The sequence below is a fragment of the Rhamphochromis sp. 'chilingali' genome (assembly GCF_963969265.1).
Source record: "Rhamphochromis sp. 'chilingali' genome assembly, chromosome: 16".
Lineage (NCBI taxonomy): Eukaryota > Metazoa > Chordata > Actinopteri > Cichliformes > Cichlidae > Rhamphochromis > Rhamphochromis sp. 'chilingali'.
Genome location: NC_137943.1, coordinates 21,163,672 through 21,182,813, shown reverse-complemented (window position 1 = coordinate 21,182,813; position 19,142 = coordinate 21,163,672). Strand labels below are relative to the sequence as shown.

Sequence of the window (19,142 nt, the reverse complement as noted above, 5' to 3'; positions counted from 1 at the left end):
GGGAGGTGTAATAAGAGAACGAAATGATGGTGTGGAGGAGAGGAAGCGAGGGTCTAGTGGGTGGAGAGAAGTGATATGTTTAGTATGTCAGCGGGACCGCTCAGCTTATAGGTGCACCCCTGCTCCCAGGACACCGCAAATGATCGTCATACGAGAGCGAGCGCACCTTACAACACTTTTTTTTTCCTTTCCCCCCCCAAGGAGAAAACTCTTATCTACTCTGCTGCTGCTTTTTTTTTTTTTTTTTTTTAAACCTCCAACCACTTAAAATCTACCTCCTCGACATTTTTCCTGGACAGAGAAAAAGGCCACCTTTTGACTGCCTTAAAAAAAAGAAAGGAAAAAAAAGCTGTATTCCTCCCTCTGAGCCTCCTGGTTTCTCCCAGTTGCCTGGAGGACAGCAGGGGTCACTGGGACAGTCGACTATGGTATGGACTCTAAAACTTCTGTTATGTTCAGGGGCGGGGGGACTGGCTGTTCAGCCTTACATGGCAACCAAAAGGAAAGCCTTGAGTGTTGAACTGAATTTACACTCAAAGTCACCTTACAGTGCAGACTACCATACTTGGGAGAGAAAGAACGGTGAGGAAAAATGTTCTGCTCCTAACTTCCTGACCTTGGAAAGAGGTGAGAAAATTTCATATCTAAGATTACCTCCTTGGTGCACATACTTCTTTATGTACCCATATGAACATATGATAGCTATGGAATGTAAAGAAGTATGTATTCTTGGTGAGGTTCGAGCCCTCGTTCTGGAAAACTGATGTGCAGCACTGTTACAGGATACGTTTATGCTTTGTGTCAGATGGTGAAAAGAAAAACAGCAAACAAAGGTAAAAGTGAGGCAGGAAAAGAGTGAATTAATCTAAGTGGTGAGGCTCATACATTAGCTATACTGTCTCTGGGCAGTCTCACTGCAGCAATACTCGCTGTAGGGAAGTTTCTGCTTTCTCAAACTGGCTGACTTGGCCAATAAAAATCTCTCATCCAAGATACGTTAACAATTCATTTGACAATTACTTGGCATAAAATGATTGCAACCATGTTTTAGGCTCTGACAGCAACCTACACCAGCTATGAGCAGCTGCCTTGTGAGAGTGTCATATGAACAGAGCTTCCTTTCATTAGTGAGTGATTTTGCTGCATTACAGCCCTTGAAATTCAGCCAGCTGCAACTTAGCACCAACTTCAGCGAGCGGTATGCTAGAGCTGTTGGACCATTAATACCATAATCTTTTCCAGTGCTGCAGCACAGTTCAAGTGGGGAAAGAAAGCAAGGTGAATTGAACCAGCAGCCTGCCACAGTTGCTGGCTGTTTAAAAATAAATAATAATAATTATAAAACAACTAAACGGAAAAAAAAAAATGGAAGAGCGGTAAATTGTTGCTGAGAAGGCAGAATGAACTGTGGCCGCTATTGCTGCTGTCACAACCCGGCTCTAACCTATTGCTGTAACATATAGCTTCCGAGTTGACAACCTTGTGTGTTTAACTATGGCCACCCTTCCTTTATGCTAGTGCCCTTATCGACATCCCCACCCCACATCAACCCCGCTGCCCCGTTCTCCCCTCCCTTTCTCTGATTTCTGTGCTCTTTGTTCACGTTTGCTATGCTTGCCAAATGCTTTGCTGGGCTGCATGGCAGCCAGATTAGACCATCAAAAAGTGACAATGCAGGATCAGGGTCAACTCTGGCCTGTCAGCTGATTCCAATTGTCAACTGTTTCAAACAAATAAAGGCAACAGAACATAGGCAGAAGCGCAGTGACAGAAATGAAGCGAGGAGGGGAAAGAGGGAGGCGGGGAGTCGTTTGCATGGAGAGCTATTCATATCTAACACTCTCACCTATTCTGACCCCCGCTGCAGCCCGTGTCTGGATCATATATAAGGCTTGTACCAATTTTAGCACAGATTTACCACCCTTTAACCCACTTTAATATACACAATTCTCCCAAATTTGGCTCCAGATTAATAAAAAAGGAGCACATGAAAGATATATTAATTATAAAAACAAGTGTGTTAAAGGAAGTGAAGAAATATCAAACCAAGTTCAGTGGCTTAACTTTAAAGAACATAAATTCATACTAGCGATTTCTCTTTTCTGCAGTAAACGTGGATGAAGCCGACCTTTGAAAAGACAGGATAAACGCCTTTAAAATCCCTCTATAAAAACTCCTGCAGTGGAGTATGTACGCAACCATAGTATATAGGCTGTTGTCACATGAACTCATTAATATGCTAAGTAAAGGCCTGACTTACTCTCTTGCTTTTGAATAAAAGTAAAATCAAAGCAGAGAAGATAGGAGTGCAATAAACACATTATCTACTGTTATACGCATTTAAGCCATACAGCTGTTTGTATTCTATAAATTCGTTCCTTATTTGGGTTTTGCTCTGATTAATTTTTGTCTCTCCGAGTATGAGGAATACTGCAACGTTTTAAATACATGAGAATTTGAACAATGTTTAATTGTCGATTGCAGTTTTTACTATCTGGAATCAAATTAGCTTATAAGAAGTCCTCGAGGAACAGAGAAACTAGCAAACAGAAAAGGTCATTTCAATCCCAATCGAAAATAAAATACAAACCAACTTCTTTATTAATTTAAGAAAAACAGAGTGAAGCAGGCTTTTAAGCCTTTTCCCCTGCATTTATACCCATGTGGATCATATTCTCTCTGTCTTTTCTGTCAAAACATCAAAGGCAGGTGGGGTTGTGTGGCTCGCGCCTGCATGTTTCACCCAGGCCTTCAATAGCAATGACCTGCTGTCTGAGTGACAAACACAGCAGATGCTGACATTATCAAATGCTAAGTGCCTGTCGTCCCCCCCGTGCTTTTGCCCTGTTATGGCCCTTAGACGAGGTGAGCGGCCCGGCCACCTGACTCTGAGGGACAGTGTGTGTCTACGTGTGTGTATGTGAGCAAGCGTGAACGTGCATGTGTATGTTACAAATAGACCTGCCTCTGGTGTGCCATATCAAGCCGGCCCTATGCTGACCTCCATCCTGTCTACAAGCAGTCCGGTATATCCCTCAGCTGTCGCCGGCCACTCTGAGAACCTAATTTGTGCCACGGCAGGAAAAGTCAATAATTATAACAGCTGTTTCGACATTTGTTAGCACTGTGAAGGAATGATATAGTTTAAAAAAGTGCCAAACAAATGTCACTTGACTGTATTTTAATGCAGCACGGGTGCTCGAGTCAAGTGTTTTACAGCACAAATGAGAAAAAACACTGCAGCTATTAAGATTTTAAAGAAAAAACTATAACACCCCTATGCATGGCTAAAATATGGAGATTGTTTTATGTCTCTACGATAGCAGAAATTGCTTAATGATTTCATAATTAGCAACAACTACAATAAGTTTAGAAACATTCTTCTCCATGTGGGTGCTCTTGATCATTTTTATATGAACATTGTAATGACTTTAGGTACAAAACTGTACAATACTGTACTACCACGGAGCCCCGAAAGAGACATAAAATAATCTGCCCTCAGTCACTGTTCAATGTTCACAGTACTCTTTATACTGCAAATCAGTCCCCGTGACTTAAATGACTGGTTTAAATGAATGCTGTGACTTGACACCCCTCAGTGCTGCTGCAGGAGTATGAGTGAGAGAGTGTGTACGTAGTTATGCCTCTGCATTTGTCTGTTGGGCGTCTCGGTGACCGGAGCAGAAGCGTGCTTGCAGCAGGGCCCATCTGTCAGAGCCTGTAATTGCTTCATGACTCCAGGACATTTGACTCAAGTGCAGTGCCACAGATTATTATTATCCTTTTCTCAGGGAACAATTTTTCTCACTCTCTGAGAGGGGGGCAAACATAAAACTTAAAAAGATAGTGAGGAGGATAAATAGACTGCCTGGGAGGCAGCAAAGGAGAAAGTTGGGTAAGCTTAATCAACTGTACCTGTGTGTTATTGGTGTGCTGGTAAATGGGGTGGAGGGTGCTAAATGTACCTGTGTGTCACACAGAAGTGGATGAATGTGAAGAGGCAAAGGGAAAAAATAGGAAAAAGAAACCCGGCAAGTAGGTTTGCATGCCGTGATGAGCCACGTGTCCATTTTTTTTAAAAATGTCTTCATGTGTTTCCTTCCTTCCTTTTTTGGATAAAAAAAGATTGCTGTATTTTCAACAGTTCAAGCGTTTTGTCTCTGACACAGTGACTCCACAATGCTTTGCTAAAGCTGGTAAAATGGAACCAAATCACCTCTTGAATGGATTTGGTCCCCTTCAACCAGCTGTAGCTATGCTTTGATGACTACCGGAGCTCCTTTTGCTGTGACGCATTCAAAACAATCACTGGAATAACAGCAGGATACTTTTTGATGATGATGGCTTATGGCTTTCTCTCCACCAGCAACATCTGGAGTGTTCAGTGACTGTGCTAAACTTGTCTCATTTGACTAATAAAGAATCCAATCGCAGCTTCAAAACTCTTGTATGGTCCCCTTTCCTGAATCTGTGTTTCCCCTCTCTCTGCCTCTACAGGGATTTATAATCTCACCAGACTATCAATGGCTGTTTCAAAAATAGCAGGGGGACAGAAGTGCGGTGTGCAGTATTTCAGAAATACACCACTCACATGTCTGTGTGAGAATGTACGGCTGTCTTGCTAAGACACTTTCTAAACTCACTGTCACTAGATGCTAACAGTCAATTACACTGTGGGTGGGAGCAGGTAAAAGGGAGGTAGGGGGGTACAATGGAACTGCAAAAGAGATTGTGAATAAGAAATACAACAGCAAGACTGCAAGAAACCCAAGAAGGAGCAAAATATAGCCGTTTAGACAATGTACATTACACACAAGCACACTGAGACTCTTTGGACTCCTTTTCATTAAGCCTGATGTTAGTGATGTTAGACTAGCTGGGGTAGATGAGAGCCAGATGCTTCGGGGACAGAAGCTTCACGCACAAATCACAGGAGCAAACAGCTACAGGCTCCCACATTCACTCGCTGTGGGTGCAGAACAAGCAGGAAGCGCAAACCTAACTCCCTGTCACAGGACGTCTCCTGCCCGCACACATGAACTCCAGAAAATGTCAAGGGCATCTGGTCAGGACATTGTCAGAAGTTATCGTTTTTCACATGTACCACACAGCAAGAGATCGTTCCAGTGAGCATTCGTTCTTTCTTCTGGAAATTTAGTGTGTTTTGTTTAGGTGAGGATGGTGCCTCGCGTTGAGCTTGAGGACACGGGACAACCCCTCGCTAGCTGTGAATTCACCTGAGTGAATAGGTATTTGCGCTATTCTCTGGACCTAGCATGTTAATGGACCTAACTGGACCCAACTGATTAATCCCCTTGTGCCTCAGATCTTTGCATTCAAACACACGTCTCTATCGGCGGGAAAGTCCTAGAAAAGTCCAGGACTGCAGTGCATGTAAGAAATGCCTTGGATGCCCTTTTTAAAAAAAAGAAAGAAAAAAAAAGAGAGAGAGAAAACATAAAACATAAATATAAAAATCAGTGCTAAATCATTTTTTTCCACAACTGATCTAAAAGATGTAATTTGTCTAATTATTTAAAGCAATTAAGAGGATGTGGGTATAGCATACAGACATTGATTAAATCTCAATTTGATTTAACAAACTTGGTTATAAATTCTTTTTCATTGGACTAATGACCATGAAATGCATTTGTGCACCATAACACGCACTAGTTTTCTCAATCAAAGCAGTCCAACTCGATTAGGCTGAAAGAAGCAAGAGTGAACAAACCTCCTGTTTCATCGATGTCAGCGATAAAGAAAATCTGAACATGCAAACGTTTTAATGCAAACATTTGACCCATGTCTCCACTCCTTTCTAAGTGGGATCCCTATTACAATACTACCATTATGGTGGTGCCTATTAGTGCCGACATTACAAAGGGAATAAATGTCTGCATTTCAGAGCACAGTGTGATCTCCTGCACAACCCTCCATCTCCTCAGGTGAGCCAATTACCATACGGGGTTTTGCCTGTATGTTGCCGTATTAAAAGAAAGCTGAGAACTATAAGGGGAGAGGGAGGAGGGCAAATATTACAAGGAGGTGACACGTAAAAGGGTACGGACGGCCGCTGCAGGGCTTGTTTAGAGCCCGTTTATGAGTCATGGGCTATTAATCGTATTGTTTACAGTATTGTAGCAGCTACTAGCTTCGAGCAGCCCGGGGGAAAGACACAGAGATGAGCCAGGCTCCCCTTGCAGGCTAGAGCTGTGGTAAACACACAGGGAGAACACACAAGAAAATCCTTCCCGGACATGTTACTGCTGGTTATACCAGCACTTTCAATTTACTAGCAATTGTAAAACTTAACAACTAGCTTTAATTTATGAGGAAATGCCTTAACATGCTGCAGCCGTGTCTATGTGTGAGTAATGAACAAGGTAAAATATAGTACAACTCCCCAGTTCCTGCTGCTCGCCTGTTGGTAGAGTTGATTTGTCTCAGTGTTTGGGACTCCAAGTTGAAAGATTCATCTGTCACCCACAGGGTTCTTCCTATGTGTCTTCCTCAATCTTGTTTCCACTGCTGGAAGACCCACCCACGCACATAACACATTACAAACACACCAGGGACTCTGACGCAGTCTCTACTTGAACCCAAAAGCCAGCATTTGATGTTTAGAACATACATCACTTAGCGTAACAGAAGAGAGGAAGCTCATTTTTAAATTGTTTTTCGCACTGTCGTGGAATTACACGGCAACAAGAAAATTATATTTTACACTTGTTTGAGCCACGAATGCCAAAAGAGTCTGTGCTCAAACACAAGCAGGTCATCGGACTTATTAACCTGACGGGTTTTGTTTGATATCCTCCATCTCACTGCTCTCTGATTGGCTTCCAGTTTCAAGCAACTCTCATCTACAGCCATCAAGGCTTTTACATTTTTTTCCCCCTTTTGCAGAAGTATGTCAGGAATTTCTTTAAGCACTCAGTCAAAACAACTGCCTCTCCACTAAAAACACGCCAGACAAGGTGCTCCCACTTCAGCCTAGGGAGACATTTCCGAGGGCTTTAGGACTTGTAGACCGCCTCCACGATATTGCAGGAGCCCGAGTGTGAAATAAAAGTAAATGGGCAGACTGCAGAAGGTGACATATATCTTTGTCTTTCTGACGGCATGGGGACAGAGTGTGGACTGAGACAAGCAAAGAAAGCACAACAGGGCCTTTGATATAGAAACCACCGTACTCAAATGAATCTTTCAGCAGGTCAGCTCTCTAACATATACTCTCAAACCCGACAGACTATTCTATTTAAAATGCAAATATCTTTTTTTTTTTTTAACGGTGCCATTTATTCCTTGAGCATGTTTACTGTTGTTCATTAAAGTTTAAAGGTTGTGCAATAAAAGATAACGGTGGCCTTGCAATATTTTTTCCGCCCTCACCCTCTCGGATAACACAGACAGACTCGGACTGCAAACATATGGCCAGTTTTTCAGTTTCCTGTCTGTCATTTTCACTTCTTTCTGCAATTTATTCAATCAATTCTGAAATAGATTCAACAAAGACAGCCCTGAATCTATGTAATCATGTTTAATTACAGAATTTCAGGGATCATCAACTCTGGAATTACCTGCTGAAGAGAAGCAGGCAGGCTGGTTATGTATCATTTCAATAACAGAAAATAAATGAAACACTGCAGACTTCATTTAACATATTTCTGCACCTGTTTTTGTTTTTCCAGAGCATGCCGTGTATGAACACTGGCTTCATATTTCATTTAACTTATAATTTATATATTATAATATTAATATAATATATTTTATAAAACTGGATCTGCAATTTGCTTTTGATTGATATATATATATATATATATATATATATATATATATATATATATATATATATATATATATATATATATATATATATATATATATATATATAGATATATATATATATATATATATATATATATATTTGAACAAGGACAGATTTTAGCCTTGATAAATGCAGTTTTCTGTATTAATAAAGTGATTTTTAGGAGGTTTTTTCAATCTGAAATTAATCAATGTTAGAAACAGGCACTGGCTTTAGATAATCTGACCTACAGGGTACCAGATGTGGAGGGGCTGGACCAGGCCTGTGACCTTTGACAGGTGTTCCACAGCCCTGTGACCTTAATTCCATTTGTCCTAGTGCCAAAGGAATAAATGCCAACGAAGGGGAATGACATTTAGCCTGGGATAACCACGCTCATGCGGAAACACACACCTGAAGCACTCACAGCGGAAAGCAGATGTTAACTTTTCTAGAAACTGCTCCACTCCCTTTACCGTGGCGATGAAACATCAATTTCCATCACCTTAAGAGGTGGATGATAAACCTGATACAGACAGTCATTGCTCAGAGCCATCTTTAATATGCTCATGGCTTAGAGAGCAGAATAAAACAGATAAAGACTGGAAAAGCAACCTGCTGGCCGGGAACAGCACCGACAAGGACAAAACGAAGTGCTGCCGCTGCACTGCAAGCCACTCCACACACGACACACACAATCGTGGAATAGCAAAACAGTGTGCAAACAAACACAAACGCTCCAGGTTTTTAGCTGTACCAATATAACAGTCAACACAGGAGACCACAGCATCCTTTTGAAAGATAGATACGCCTACAGTTCTTTAAATTAAATAGTCAATATAACTGAGATACCAAAGTAGAGCTTACAGGAGGATAACTTTTCTTTTAATTTCTTTTAAAGTGTTTTCAACTTAAACAAAAAAAAGCAGCGGATTCAGTGGAAGCAAATTTCAGCATGAAATTGGTAATTGCCTTTGAGATACTGCAGTACCACATTAAATTAACCCATGACTGTCCTCATCTAGACAACAGAAGGACTCAGTTAAAGTGTAACAGTTATTGGACCTATACTAAGTACAACTATATTCCTGTAGGGTGGTGAGCCCAAATCCTTCATCAAGAGGAGGATAATGAATGATTCTGCCTGGCTCTCTGTCTTCTAGCTGCTAACAAGCAAAATATAAACCCTACTTGTTGTAGTTTTAAATAATTCTGTGCATTGTGTGGGTTCATTAGATTGAAATTAATCCTCTCTTCCTGTTTGATGACACATCAAATTTAATCTCATGCAGGAAAGTGTGAATAATATATCCAGGGTTTTTCCTACATATAACAAATTCACAGACATTTTTGTTTATTAAATGGCCAGGCCAGAAACAAGACGGTTAAATCACCAGGATAAATAAACAAAAAAACAACTCATATACTGAGACCATCTCATCACTATTTCTGGGGCAGGGAGACCAACTAAAATGTGATTTGTACACCACACAGACACTTCAAGATATTTGGTGTATCGCACAGTGTGGGTTCAATATGGCGTTTAATCACTTTATTCATATTCATAAAGTTCTCACTGAGGCAATTCTCTGTGGGACTTTCCTGTTAATCTCTGGAATTTGAGAATCAACAAATGAATCAATCAAATGTGGTTAATTTAGTGTGTGGACATAAGTTATGCACATGTCTCTAATTTTGGTTCCACTGAGCATATGAAACCGTTATTAACTGAGATCTGCATCGGCAGATTCCACTGAAACAAGCCTTCATTCGTCACAGTCGCCAAACCGAACATGTCACACACCTGGGGTTTCCTCTCAGGGCGGCGTGATGCAAAGCATTGAACCCGTTGTTGTTGGTGATGGTGACGTCAGCACCCGCCTCCAGCAGCACTGACAGCATATCATCTCTCTTCTTACTAATGGCATCGTGAAGAGGTGTGTCACCCTCTGAATCCTGAAGGGGAAACCTTATGTTAAGGACTGCTGTTTAAATAACGTAATTACAAGTCAGGTCTACAATGACCCCTCAAGTGTTACAATGTACTTCAAAAGCAGCTTATTCTATTCAAATTTATTTATATTGCACCACATCACAACAATAGTCGCTTCAAGGCACTTTTTATGGTAAGTAAATACCCTAAAATAATACAGAAAAAGCACCAGCAATCAGACAACTCCTATCAAGCACTTGGCAACAGCGGGAAGGAAAAACTCCCTTTTTGACAGGTAGAAAGCTCTGCGTGCCATCTGTGAACGCCACACTGTTGCTGTTTTGTTGTATACAATGTGGAAATTTCTGTAGGACGTCCTGCGCCTTTACTGAAGTCTTTCGCACAACACTCAAGCCACTTTGTAACTTAATATTTATACCTTTGCTCCCTTATTGTGTGTTTTTTTATTGTATGCTTTGACACAGTGTTTGCTTTTTATCCTCTTGTTTTGTCATTTATATATCTTTTTATATATCTTTCACAGCAGCACCCACAGTTCAGTTATACATGTACAATGACAAAATCGGGGGAAGTAAGCAACTAAGCTATGCCATGAAGTATTTTCTTAAAGGTAAATAAGTCAAGCGATACATACCTGAAGGCTAGGGTGGCAGCCGAAGTCCAAAAGGGTTTTAACCACCTGTAGATGGCCCTTGTTGACAGCTATGTGTAATGGAGTCTGCCTTCGTTTGTTCCTGGCATTCAGGTCTGCACCGCCCCTGTGCAGCACTTCAATGACAGAGCCTTCATCACCAAAAGCTGCGTGGTGCACTGCTCGGTCTCCATCTTTATCCTGGGAACAGTGACACATCCAAATAATGACTCAGTATTGTGTGAAATCTGGTGCGAAATGCAATATAAAAGAAAGCTGAGATGCGTTCGTGATAAGAAGAAGCACACATCAGAGACAGGTCATTTTTTCTAATTAGACAAACCTCAGCCTCCAGGTCCACATTGTGTTTAAGAAGCAGCTTTAGGACATCCACGTGACCGTTCTGACTGGCTGCCTGCATAGCGGTGTGTCCAGCACACTGCCCGTTCACCTGGAAAAACACATCAAGAGTCACTCAGAATACGGCCGCGTGTCAGCGTGCTGTTTAATGTTTAGAGCTGCCAAACACATGGTGATGAGACTGGTGAGGGTGTGTTTTAAATATTTGGATGTTGTACATGTGCATCCACAGTTGTGTGAGCAAGTTTCATCACCAACTGCAGCACTGCAAAAACTCAGAGCATAAATATTAATGTGAACTCCTTTGGGAGTCTCGAGACGTCTCTTGTCCTGGCAGCCAAATCACTTGGCCAGCCTCAGTGTGCTCAGCTTTAAGCAAATAATTCCACTGAAAGGCAACGGGGCATCTGGCCAGCACTCACCAATGACACACACACACACACACTCATTCAGTCTCCCTTTCTCTAAAGTGAAGACGGCATGGCAGACTGACGTAATCTTTTTTCTAGACCTATAGAAGGCACAGATTTCTGTCCTGCTGCCTGAGTAAGAACAAAATCTACAACCGTGTGGGGTTTGTAGATCTCCACTTGATTCTGAGAGTGAATCAGGCTCTGTGCTGCAGTGCACACCAGTGCTCATTGGTGCCTCCTTTGGGCCCAGCCTTAATGCCTTTCAGATTGAGAGAGGTGCAGGGGTGGGAGGATCTTTGAGAGGTTTCCTGGGAGACTCTCCTCAATATAGCCTCCTCAATATACTGAGAGAAGAGCCGAGCACAGCCAGGGGTATTCCAGCTCCAATTATAAATGTACCTATATCTTCTGCATAGGTTTAATGGTAGAATCATTCATCAAAAAGTCATCTAGAACTTCAACAGTTCCTTATATCAAAACATCAAAATGCTGGAGCACTCACATCCACATCAGGTCTCTTAAGAATGTCCTCCACTTTGGCCAAGTCTCCATTGGCTGCTGCCTTGACCAGCTCCTCATTGATGTCCCCAGACTCTTGTGTCTCAAATAGTTTCTTCAATAACTGAGACAGGCGTTCTGGACAAGCGAGCGGAAAACATCAGAGATTGATAGCATGTAGGTGCCAGATAACAGAGAGCAATGAAGCAATGAGGACAAAAAACTAAAAATGATGCTCTCTCTGAGTTAGCGGTGCATGTTCGCACATACCTCCAGAGGCGTTGCTGACAGCGGAGCCGGAAGGGGCGATCTTGGTGACGGCAGCAGGGTTGTACGTCCAAGATGTCCCACAAACCTCGACCTTAAGGTCACTGTCAGAGTAGATCTGCTGCACACGGCCTACCTTGCCCAGGGTCTGTTTAGAAATGTGACAAACTCATTAGTATATGAAGGCTTATTGTCTTTGGGCTACGTCCTGTGTAACACAGTCTGTAAGTGGCAGAGGACAGATGAAGAGGGACTGCAGTGAGGAAAGTAGAGCTGCGAGGGAAAGGATAATGTGGAAAGTACAGCAGCTCAAAAAGCCAGCATCCTACACAGAGCAGTTTATTATAAAATAAAACACTGACAGAAAAAAAACAAGGTATGAGAGATGTTTGAGCAATGTTCTTATTATTCAGAGTGTACTCACTTGCACAAGAAAGAAGATGGATATAAAAGAAAGACCCTTCTACTTGCTAGACCATTTTTCATCTATACAGGCAATTTGGAGAGGACAGAGTATAACGCATTCCAATTTTGAATTATATCATCTCGATCCCGGCTATAAGGGAAAGAGGCACTTTGAGTGTGTTGAGCCGGGTCTGGGGCTGTCCTGGAGGATGTCATCAATAACGGGGACTGCTGCAGCAGAAGCGGCAGCAGGCGGCAAACAGCCATGGTTAGTGATCAAAGCTACAACCCATCTCAGAGTTTTAAGGCTCATTAGCTGCTGAGGGGGGCCAGTTTGGCAGGAACAAGTGGCATATTGGAGTAGACTGGCGTTACATAACCCACGGCATGCTGGGCAGCGATGAATAAACTTCATAATACGGGAAGAATAAAGTCATGTTAAGACTGAGAGAAGATTTTTTAAAAGAACTGGCAGCAAAGCATCCATAGATTTTACACAATGCTGCGTGTAAAGTCTTGTAGTAACTAAGACAAATGTAGCTACAATGAATAATTTCATTACATGTCCCTCTTTGTAGAAAAATTGTATTTATCTATACACATTTATTAAATAAATTTAATTTTTTTTTCCCCAGCAAATCCTTAACCATAAAAAATTTATTTAAACATGTCCACATTTATTTCCTGTTTCTATTAATGTAACAGCCTCAACGTGACTGTGAGTGCGGTCAACTCTGCACAAATCAGTGTGAAAATCTATTAAACTCTTACAGGCAGCATCGCCTCAGCCCATTCTCCATGGCCTCTTTGTAGTAACTTGATGCGGTCAATGTCGTAGCAGATCTGGACCAGGTCTCCCACATGGAACTGGGAAGTGCCTCCCTCTGCACCAGCTGCGACTTCGCCACTGCGCACTACGTTAGCCTTTGTCAGCACTGCTGGGTTGAACGTCCATCTGAGGACAGAGAGAGCGATGCATTCAAGCAACACCGACTAGCTCCCCTAAACTGTGATAGCTGATGTGAGGTATAGAATTTGAGCAAGCTACGCTGGAGCAATAAATAATAAGGCACCAATAAATGGGCAAAATGGGAGCATTTCTTCTGAATTAATGCAAGCATTTCTCCCCAGACGTGAATGTGAGAGCATAAAGTGTTCAGGCTTCACTGATGTTTGATTTCTGACACAAAGCTTGCAAAAAAAAAAAAAAAAGGGGGCAAACTTTTTTCTTTTTTTTGCTTTGGTGAAACAAAAATGGTGCATGAATTGTCTAGCTAGGAACTTTTCATTTTAAACATCCTTTAATTTACAACATTATTTAATTTGGATTTATTTCAACAACATAATTCTAGGCAATATTAATGAATGCAAAAAAAACTATAGTAAAAAAAAAAATTGCTGTTATTGAATTTGCTTTTTTAAAATCAGTCAGGACTCATTCAAAGATGGTATGTGAAGCAAGGAAGTATCACTCTGTAACAAGCTTCTTTCAGCTACTCCCTTACCCACAAGGGATAGTCACAGTGGATGTATCTGCATATTGAATTTAGCCCACATTTTACACCGGATGCCCTTCCTGATGCAACCCCTCTGAGGGTCTGCTCCTCTTGTTCGTGTGTTAGGCAAACGTGTTACAGAGTGATATAAGCCTCACTGTGTAATTAAACTGCAAAAAAAAAAAAAAAAAAAAGCAGAGAAAGCGCATCTATACCTCCAACAGAGCAGAAGTCTGAAAGGTCTTCTCCCCAGTAATTATCTTCACAGCATTTGAATAATTTAAGCTCATCAACGTAATAAAAATAAAGTGGGCTAAATTTAGACCGCTTTTACATTACTGGTCCACATGCCCAATATTAAACGACTCCCAAAAGAACTTGATCGAGGTATATCTATGATCACTATCAAAGAGCATGTTGAGAACATTTAATAAACACTAGAAGCGACAAAGTGCTTTTACATTCACAGAAAATCCACTTTAATTATGCATTTCACTAGAAATTGACTGCTAATTTATTGAGAGTCTCTTCTCTCGAGTGTTAAAAAGCATAATTACATCCTACGGTGAAGATGTGCTGAGAAGTGTTTTGCTGCTTCTGAACGACCTTAAGTGGAAGGGGTTATCTAAAACTAAGAAATATGTTTTTTAGTAGTCAAATACTAAAAAATAAGTAAATCAATTATTCCGAGCCTCCATGTCAAGCGCTGCACCTGTTCCCGCTGGGGTACTGAACCACAATGTCGTGATCCTCATCGATGCCGCACACTGTGCCGGTGGTCGTGAGCGTCTCAAACATGCCGTCAGTCCACCCTCCGTGTCCATGCTGGAGGGACTGTACAATCTCGAGATCCAGATCAATGTTTACCAGGTCCCCAATCTGAAGGCCACCAGGATTTCTGTTGCCATTCTGTTCACCTGAGACGATTAAGGTAACGTTAGATTTATTAAAAATGTGATTTGCACGAGTTGCCCTGAAGAGAGGCAGCACTGCAGAGTGATTGTATATACTACACATCAAAATTTGTTGCAGTTTTAAACCCAGAAAGACAATTTATTCCACGAGTACCTGAACACTGTAACTGCATGACCTGAGTCTATACCTGGTCTTGGAGCCATGTGACTATGTAGTGCTGACATCTAGTGGCCACACAGACTTTACTACAAGAAAAACTCCTCGAATGTCCTTGAATTCACTGCACCAGCACGCTAGGTGAACAAATTGGTGCAATAACGACGCAGACACATATCACCGGCTTGCTTACCTAAAACCGGACAGTGGTCTCTGTAAAATGTCCCTCCTTTGGCATCCTGGACACATTTGAGGTCCGACTAAAAGGGGAAAAAAAGATGGAACGGGTTACATAATTAACCAAGGTAATTCCATTAGAGGGGAATAGTGATGGATAATGACACTGAGAATTTATGCACTTCAGTTGCAGAGGCACATCAGTTGCCTACAATACCCACAATATCAGTGCCCTAAGCAACATGGTATATGGCAGGAAACTGAAACACTATACTGCTACACGGAGAAAGCATCATATCATTTGTGATGACTCAGATGTGCATCCACTGTAGCAGAGTTAGAGGGCAGAGATCATCATAAGACAGTGCAAACGCTCCTCTGAACTGATGGATCGCCAAAGTCATGACTGCAACACGTCTCAGTAAATTAATAACTGTCTCTTAGACTGCATATCCAGCGGGATGTGTTTGATCTTATAGTACTGTGCACATGAAGCAGGCATCGCAACAGAGGAAACGCTTTGGCCTCTCACGCTGCGTTTGGAAAATACAGTAAGCTGCAATTCTTTTTTATTCCTTTGAAGGATTTATCCGATCTTCATAAAATAAAGCCGAAATAAAACCGTCAATACGGGGGTCTAATCCATGATTTACTTAATCCAAAGGCAGATGCCACCTACCTTCCTTTCAATCTATTAGAATAACAAAGGACAAATCTGTTATGCAACTGAGAAACCCGATTGGCCGCTTTCATAAAAAGGAAGAGGCAGTCTGCACCAATGAAGGACACGCTTTTCATCTGGAACGCGTGTGTAGCTGAGCCCATGACATCCCCAGGAGAATGTCCCCCCTTTCTAAAGTTGACCGCCATGTTCACCGTGTCCCCTTATAAAGCAGAAGGAACAGATTGCCTTTATCATGCAGATACCTCCCCCTTCCAGCTGCCTGGACAATAGTGCCGTACTCACGCTGGCTGCGTGTCTCTCACAAAGGCCTGGCAGTAAAAGAAAGAGCCTCAGCTCCACGGTTAGATACAAAAGCCAACTGACAGCTGATCTTTTGTGTGAATCCGTCTGTGTGAGGGAGTTAGTGAGCATGAGGTTCATACTAGAAGTTTGCTCACCATTCCCTCAAAGCCAACTCTGTACAGGTTCTTGGCCCCGTTGTCCCACAGTACGTAGGCAGCGCTGTGAGGGCTGGCCGCACTCCAGTCCTGGATCTCTGTTACCTGTAGAGAGAGGAGGGAGAAGATGAGAAACAGCAGAGGACACATTTAATCTGAATTACATGAAAATAAAACAGCAAACATACAAGGAATATACAGCAAAGGTTTGTAAAACACCAAAGCTCTTCTCTGGGTTTTGGCTCCCTTTTGCTCAGTTCTTTGTCAAGATGAGCCCACACTGCTCTAATAATATGGAGGTCCAGGCTCTGAGGAGGCCCATCCATTACTGAAAGTGTTCCTCTGAGTGTTTTTCTAAGCAAGTATGTTTTTGCTGCTGAAAAATGAAGCCATTGCCAATATGTTGCTTTGCAGATGGTAGTGCACAGTGGGTTGATAGAGAGAGTCCCAAACCTTGACAGAGCCTCCACCGTGTTTTACAGACGGCTGTAGACAACTTGAACCAAAGACTTAAAATTTGGATTCATAACTCCATGAGATCTGTTCCCTCTGATTTGCAATCTAGTTCTTGTTTAATTTGGCATACCTCAGCCTCTTCTTCCTGTTTCCCCTACTTAAGAATGGCTTCTTGACAGCCACCCTTCCAATGAGATCATTTCTGATGAGGCTTCAGTAAAGTGTATCAACTGAAGGGTAATGTGAATCTCCCCAAGACTCTTGCACAGTACTACGTTGTTTCACATTCTCTGCAAGTTGTCCAGTTACTGAGTTTTTAAAGGAAAGCTTATTCCCTAAACACTAAGAAATATTAGGGGTGGGACTAATCAAGCACAAACCCAATTAGGTGTTGATGTGTTGGGTCACAATTAGATTATGATTTTGTTCTTCCTGAATTTGCATTTTCACAGTCAATGCTAAACCTTTTATTGTTTCCACAGTTATTTAGACCTGTGCAACCTCCAAGGGTATTTTAATGAAAACAAATAAACAAATAGTGTTTGTTTAAAAAGAAAGAAAAAATAGGCGTCGTTTAGCCAAAGTGCAGACAAAGCACGTTTATAAAAAACACGAGTGAGGTTTTAACTAAAAACAAAAATCAAGTATCATGTGTTGTTGCTTTTCTTATTGGAGTTATTTATTTTTAAATCTCTATAAATCCCTGAGCATCAGTACACTGATATTAAAGCACCATTACACAGTTGTAACAAAGTGTCATCTGACACCATGTCCCAAGTTCCCACTTGCTTGTTTTTACACACTTTGGAAACATACAAGAAACTGCCTTACAAAGACACTCCCACCACTACCAGACCCTCGTTTACACAGAGATATAAAAAAAAACAAAAAACATATATTTGTACATGATAAATATAATAACGCCAAGTGCCATTCGTTCCCAGAGAGAAGGCTGTTCTTGTTCTTGTGGTGATGCACTATTAAAATATTAATAAACTCCAAGTAGCTGGCTGCGCTAAACTTCTCAGTGTGTGGATCCAAGTTTTATAATTAGAGGGGAGTGAGTGGAAATCAGTCAGGCTATTCTTGACTAGCTTGTAGGTCCAGTGTAATGATAAAACTATCACTAAAGACCCCAACAGCGTCTTTAAAGATCCTTTTTTTGATTTAGTATTCACTGGATTAAACCATCAATAATGCTATACATATACATTTGTTATGAGAACATGACTTTTAGCTGTAAGCTAACTAAAATGATGCGTTACAGGCATAAAAAATAAAAATAAAAAAGCAATAAGCTATGAATATTGGACTTCAAAATCCATTCTGCTTTGAAAGAAATAAGGATTTTTACAAGACAATTCTCTCCTCATCAGAAGCAGCTCAGAGCTTTCATATCGCCGAGGAGATGCTGTGGAGGAATAAATTATTTCTTTAATTAAAGGCTGTGCCTTAAGTAAATACAGAAAACAAACTATTAAATTATGTTCAGCCCCCTTCCAGTGTTAATTGATTAATGGGCCTTAGGAGGTAATATTCATGCTAACCTAACAGAATAGCTAAGCTGGAGGACATGTAATAGTGGTTTTCTGGAGAGCATACTGCTTACAGCATCATAAAACTGTAATGAGATATGCCATTAAATAACACAGCAAAATGAAGTCTTAAATTGCCTAGAGGGACTCTTAAATTGAATACTCTGGGGACTGGACCAGAGTCAAAATACACGCACTTTACAGCACAGCAAGAGCATAAATCTAAATAGACTGGGCTAAACAAATTCAACCTCATCAGACATCGCATTACTTTCTAATGACATATTTAAGGCTAGAATAACCTGCAGCAAAGAAAAAGTGTTTATAATCACAGAAAAGATGAACAGGAATCAGCAGCGTGAACCTAAGGGGAGGAAAACAGGCGTTTCAGTGACGCACACAAGGTTATTACCAGTCCTGTGTGGAGGACCTGACAACTAAATTGAAGGGTAAAGTTGGATTTTTGTATAGAAACAAATCCTGTTTCTCATTTTCTACTCGTGAAGACAACTGTACAATTATGTCTGCTCTTGATTATGGCCGTATTGTGCACATCCACGCCTCTTCCTCCCCCTGTGGTTACCACAACAGGCCCGCACAACATGCAGAAAACCTGCGATGTGAGATAACACCAACATGACTTCTGATAAAAAACATTTGGAAAAATGCTGAAGGGATACATGTAGATGTGCACTGCTCAAAAAAACATTAAGGGAACACCCAGTCATCACATTGTAGAGAATGGAGTTTTAAACATGGCAGACATATAATACTCTTTCCTTAACCCTGCTCACTTATTTTTCTTTAGCTTTGCTTTTTGTTTCCTTGTTACATCAGGTAGCATCAGAGAACACCTGCAGCACAGGTAGTCCAGCTCTTCCAGGATACCTCATCCAAAAGTGCTGTAACAATACCCCCATTACATGGGGGGAACTGGACTAGGCTCTGGA

At 41.4% G+C, this 19,142-nt stretch overlaps 1 protein-coding gene across 4 annotated transcripts in view; it reads right to left on the bottom strand.

The window, feature by feature from the left end:
• mib1 (MIB E3 ubiquitin protein ligase 1) overlaps nt 1-19,142 on the bottom strand; it is a 60,576-nt gene that overhangs the window by 30,624 nt on the left and 10,810 nt on the right. For all 4 annotated transcript variants that reach the window (XM_080906663.1, XM_080906664.1, XM_080906665.1 and 1 more), the window contains exons 4-12: nt 16,202-16,306; nt 15,096-15,162; nt 14,544-14,748; nt 13,107-13,290; nt 11,934-12,078; nt 11,668-11,801; nt 10,736-10,843; nt 10,396-10,593; nt 9,612-9,763 (exon numbers count right to left, since the gene is read on the bottom strand). In XM_080906663.1, coding sequence (XP_080762789.1) covers nt 9,612-9,763; nt 10,396-10,593; nt 10,736-10,843; nt 11,668-11,801; nt 11,934-12,078; nt 13,107-13,290; nt 14,544-14,748; nt 15,096-15,162; nt 16,202-16,306 — 1,298 coding nt within the window. The remainder of the gene's footprint in view (nt 1-9,611; nt 9,764-10,395; nt 10,594-10,735; nt 10,844-11,667; nt 11,802-11,933; nt 12,079-13,106; nt 13,291-14,543; nt 14,749-15,095; nt 15,163-16,201; nt 16,307-19,142) is intronic.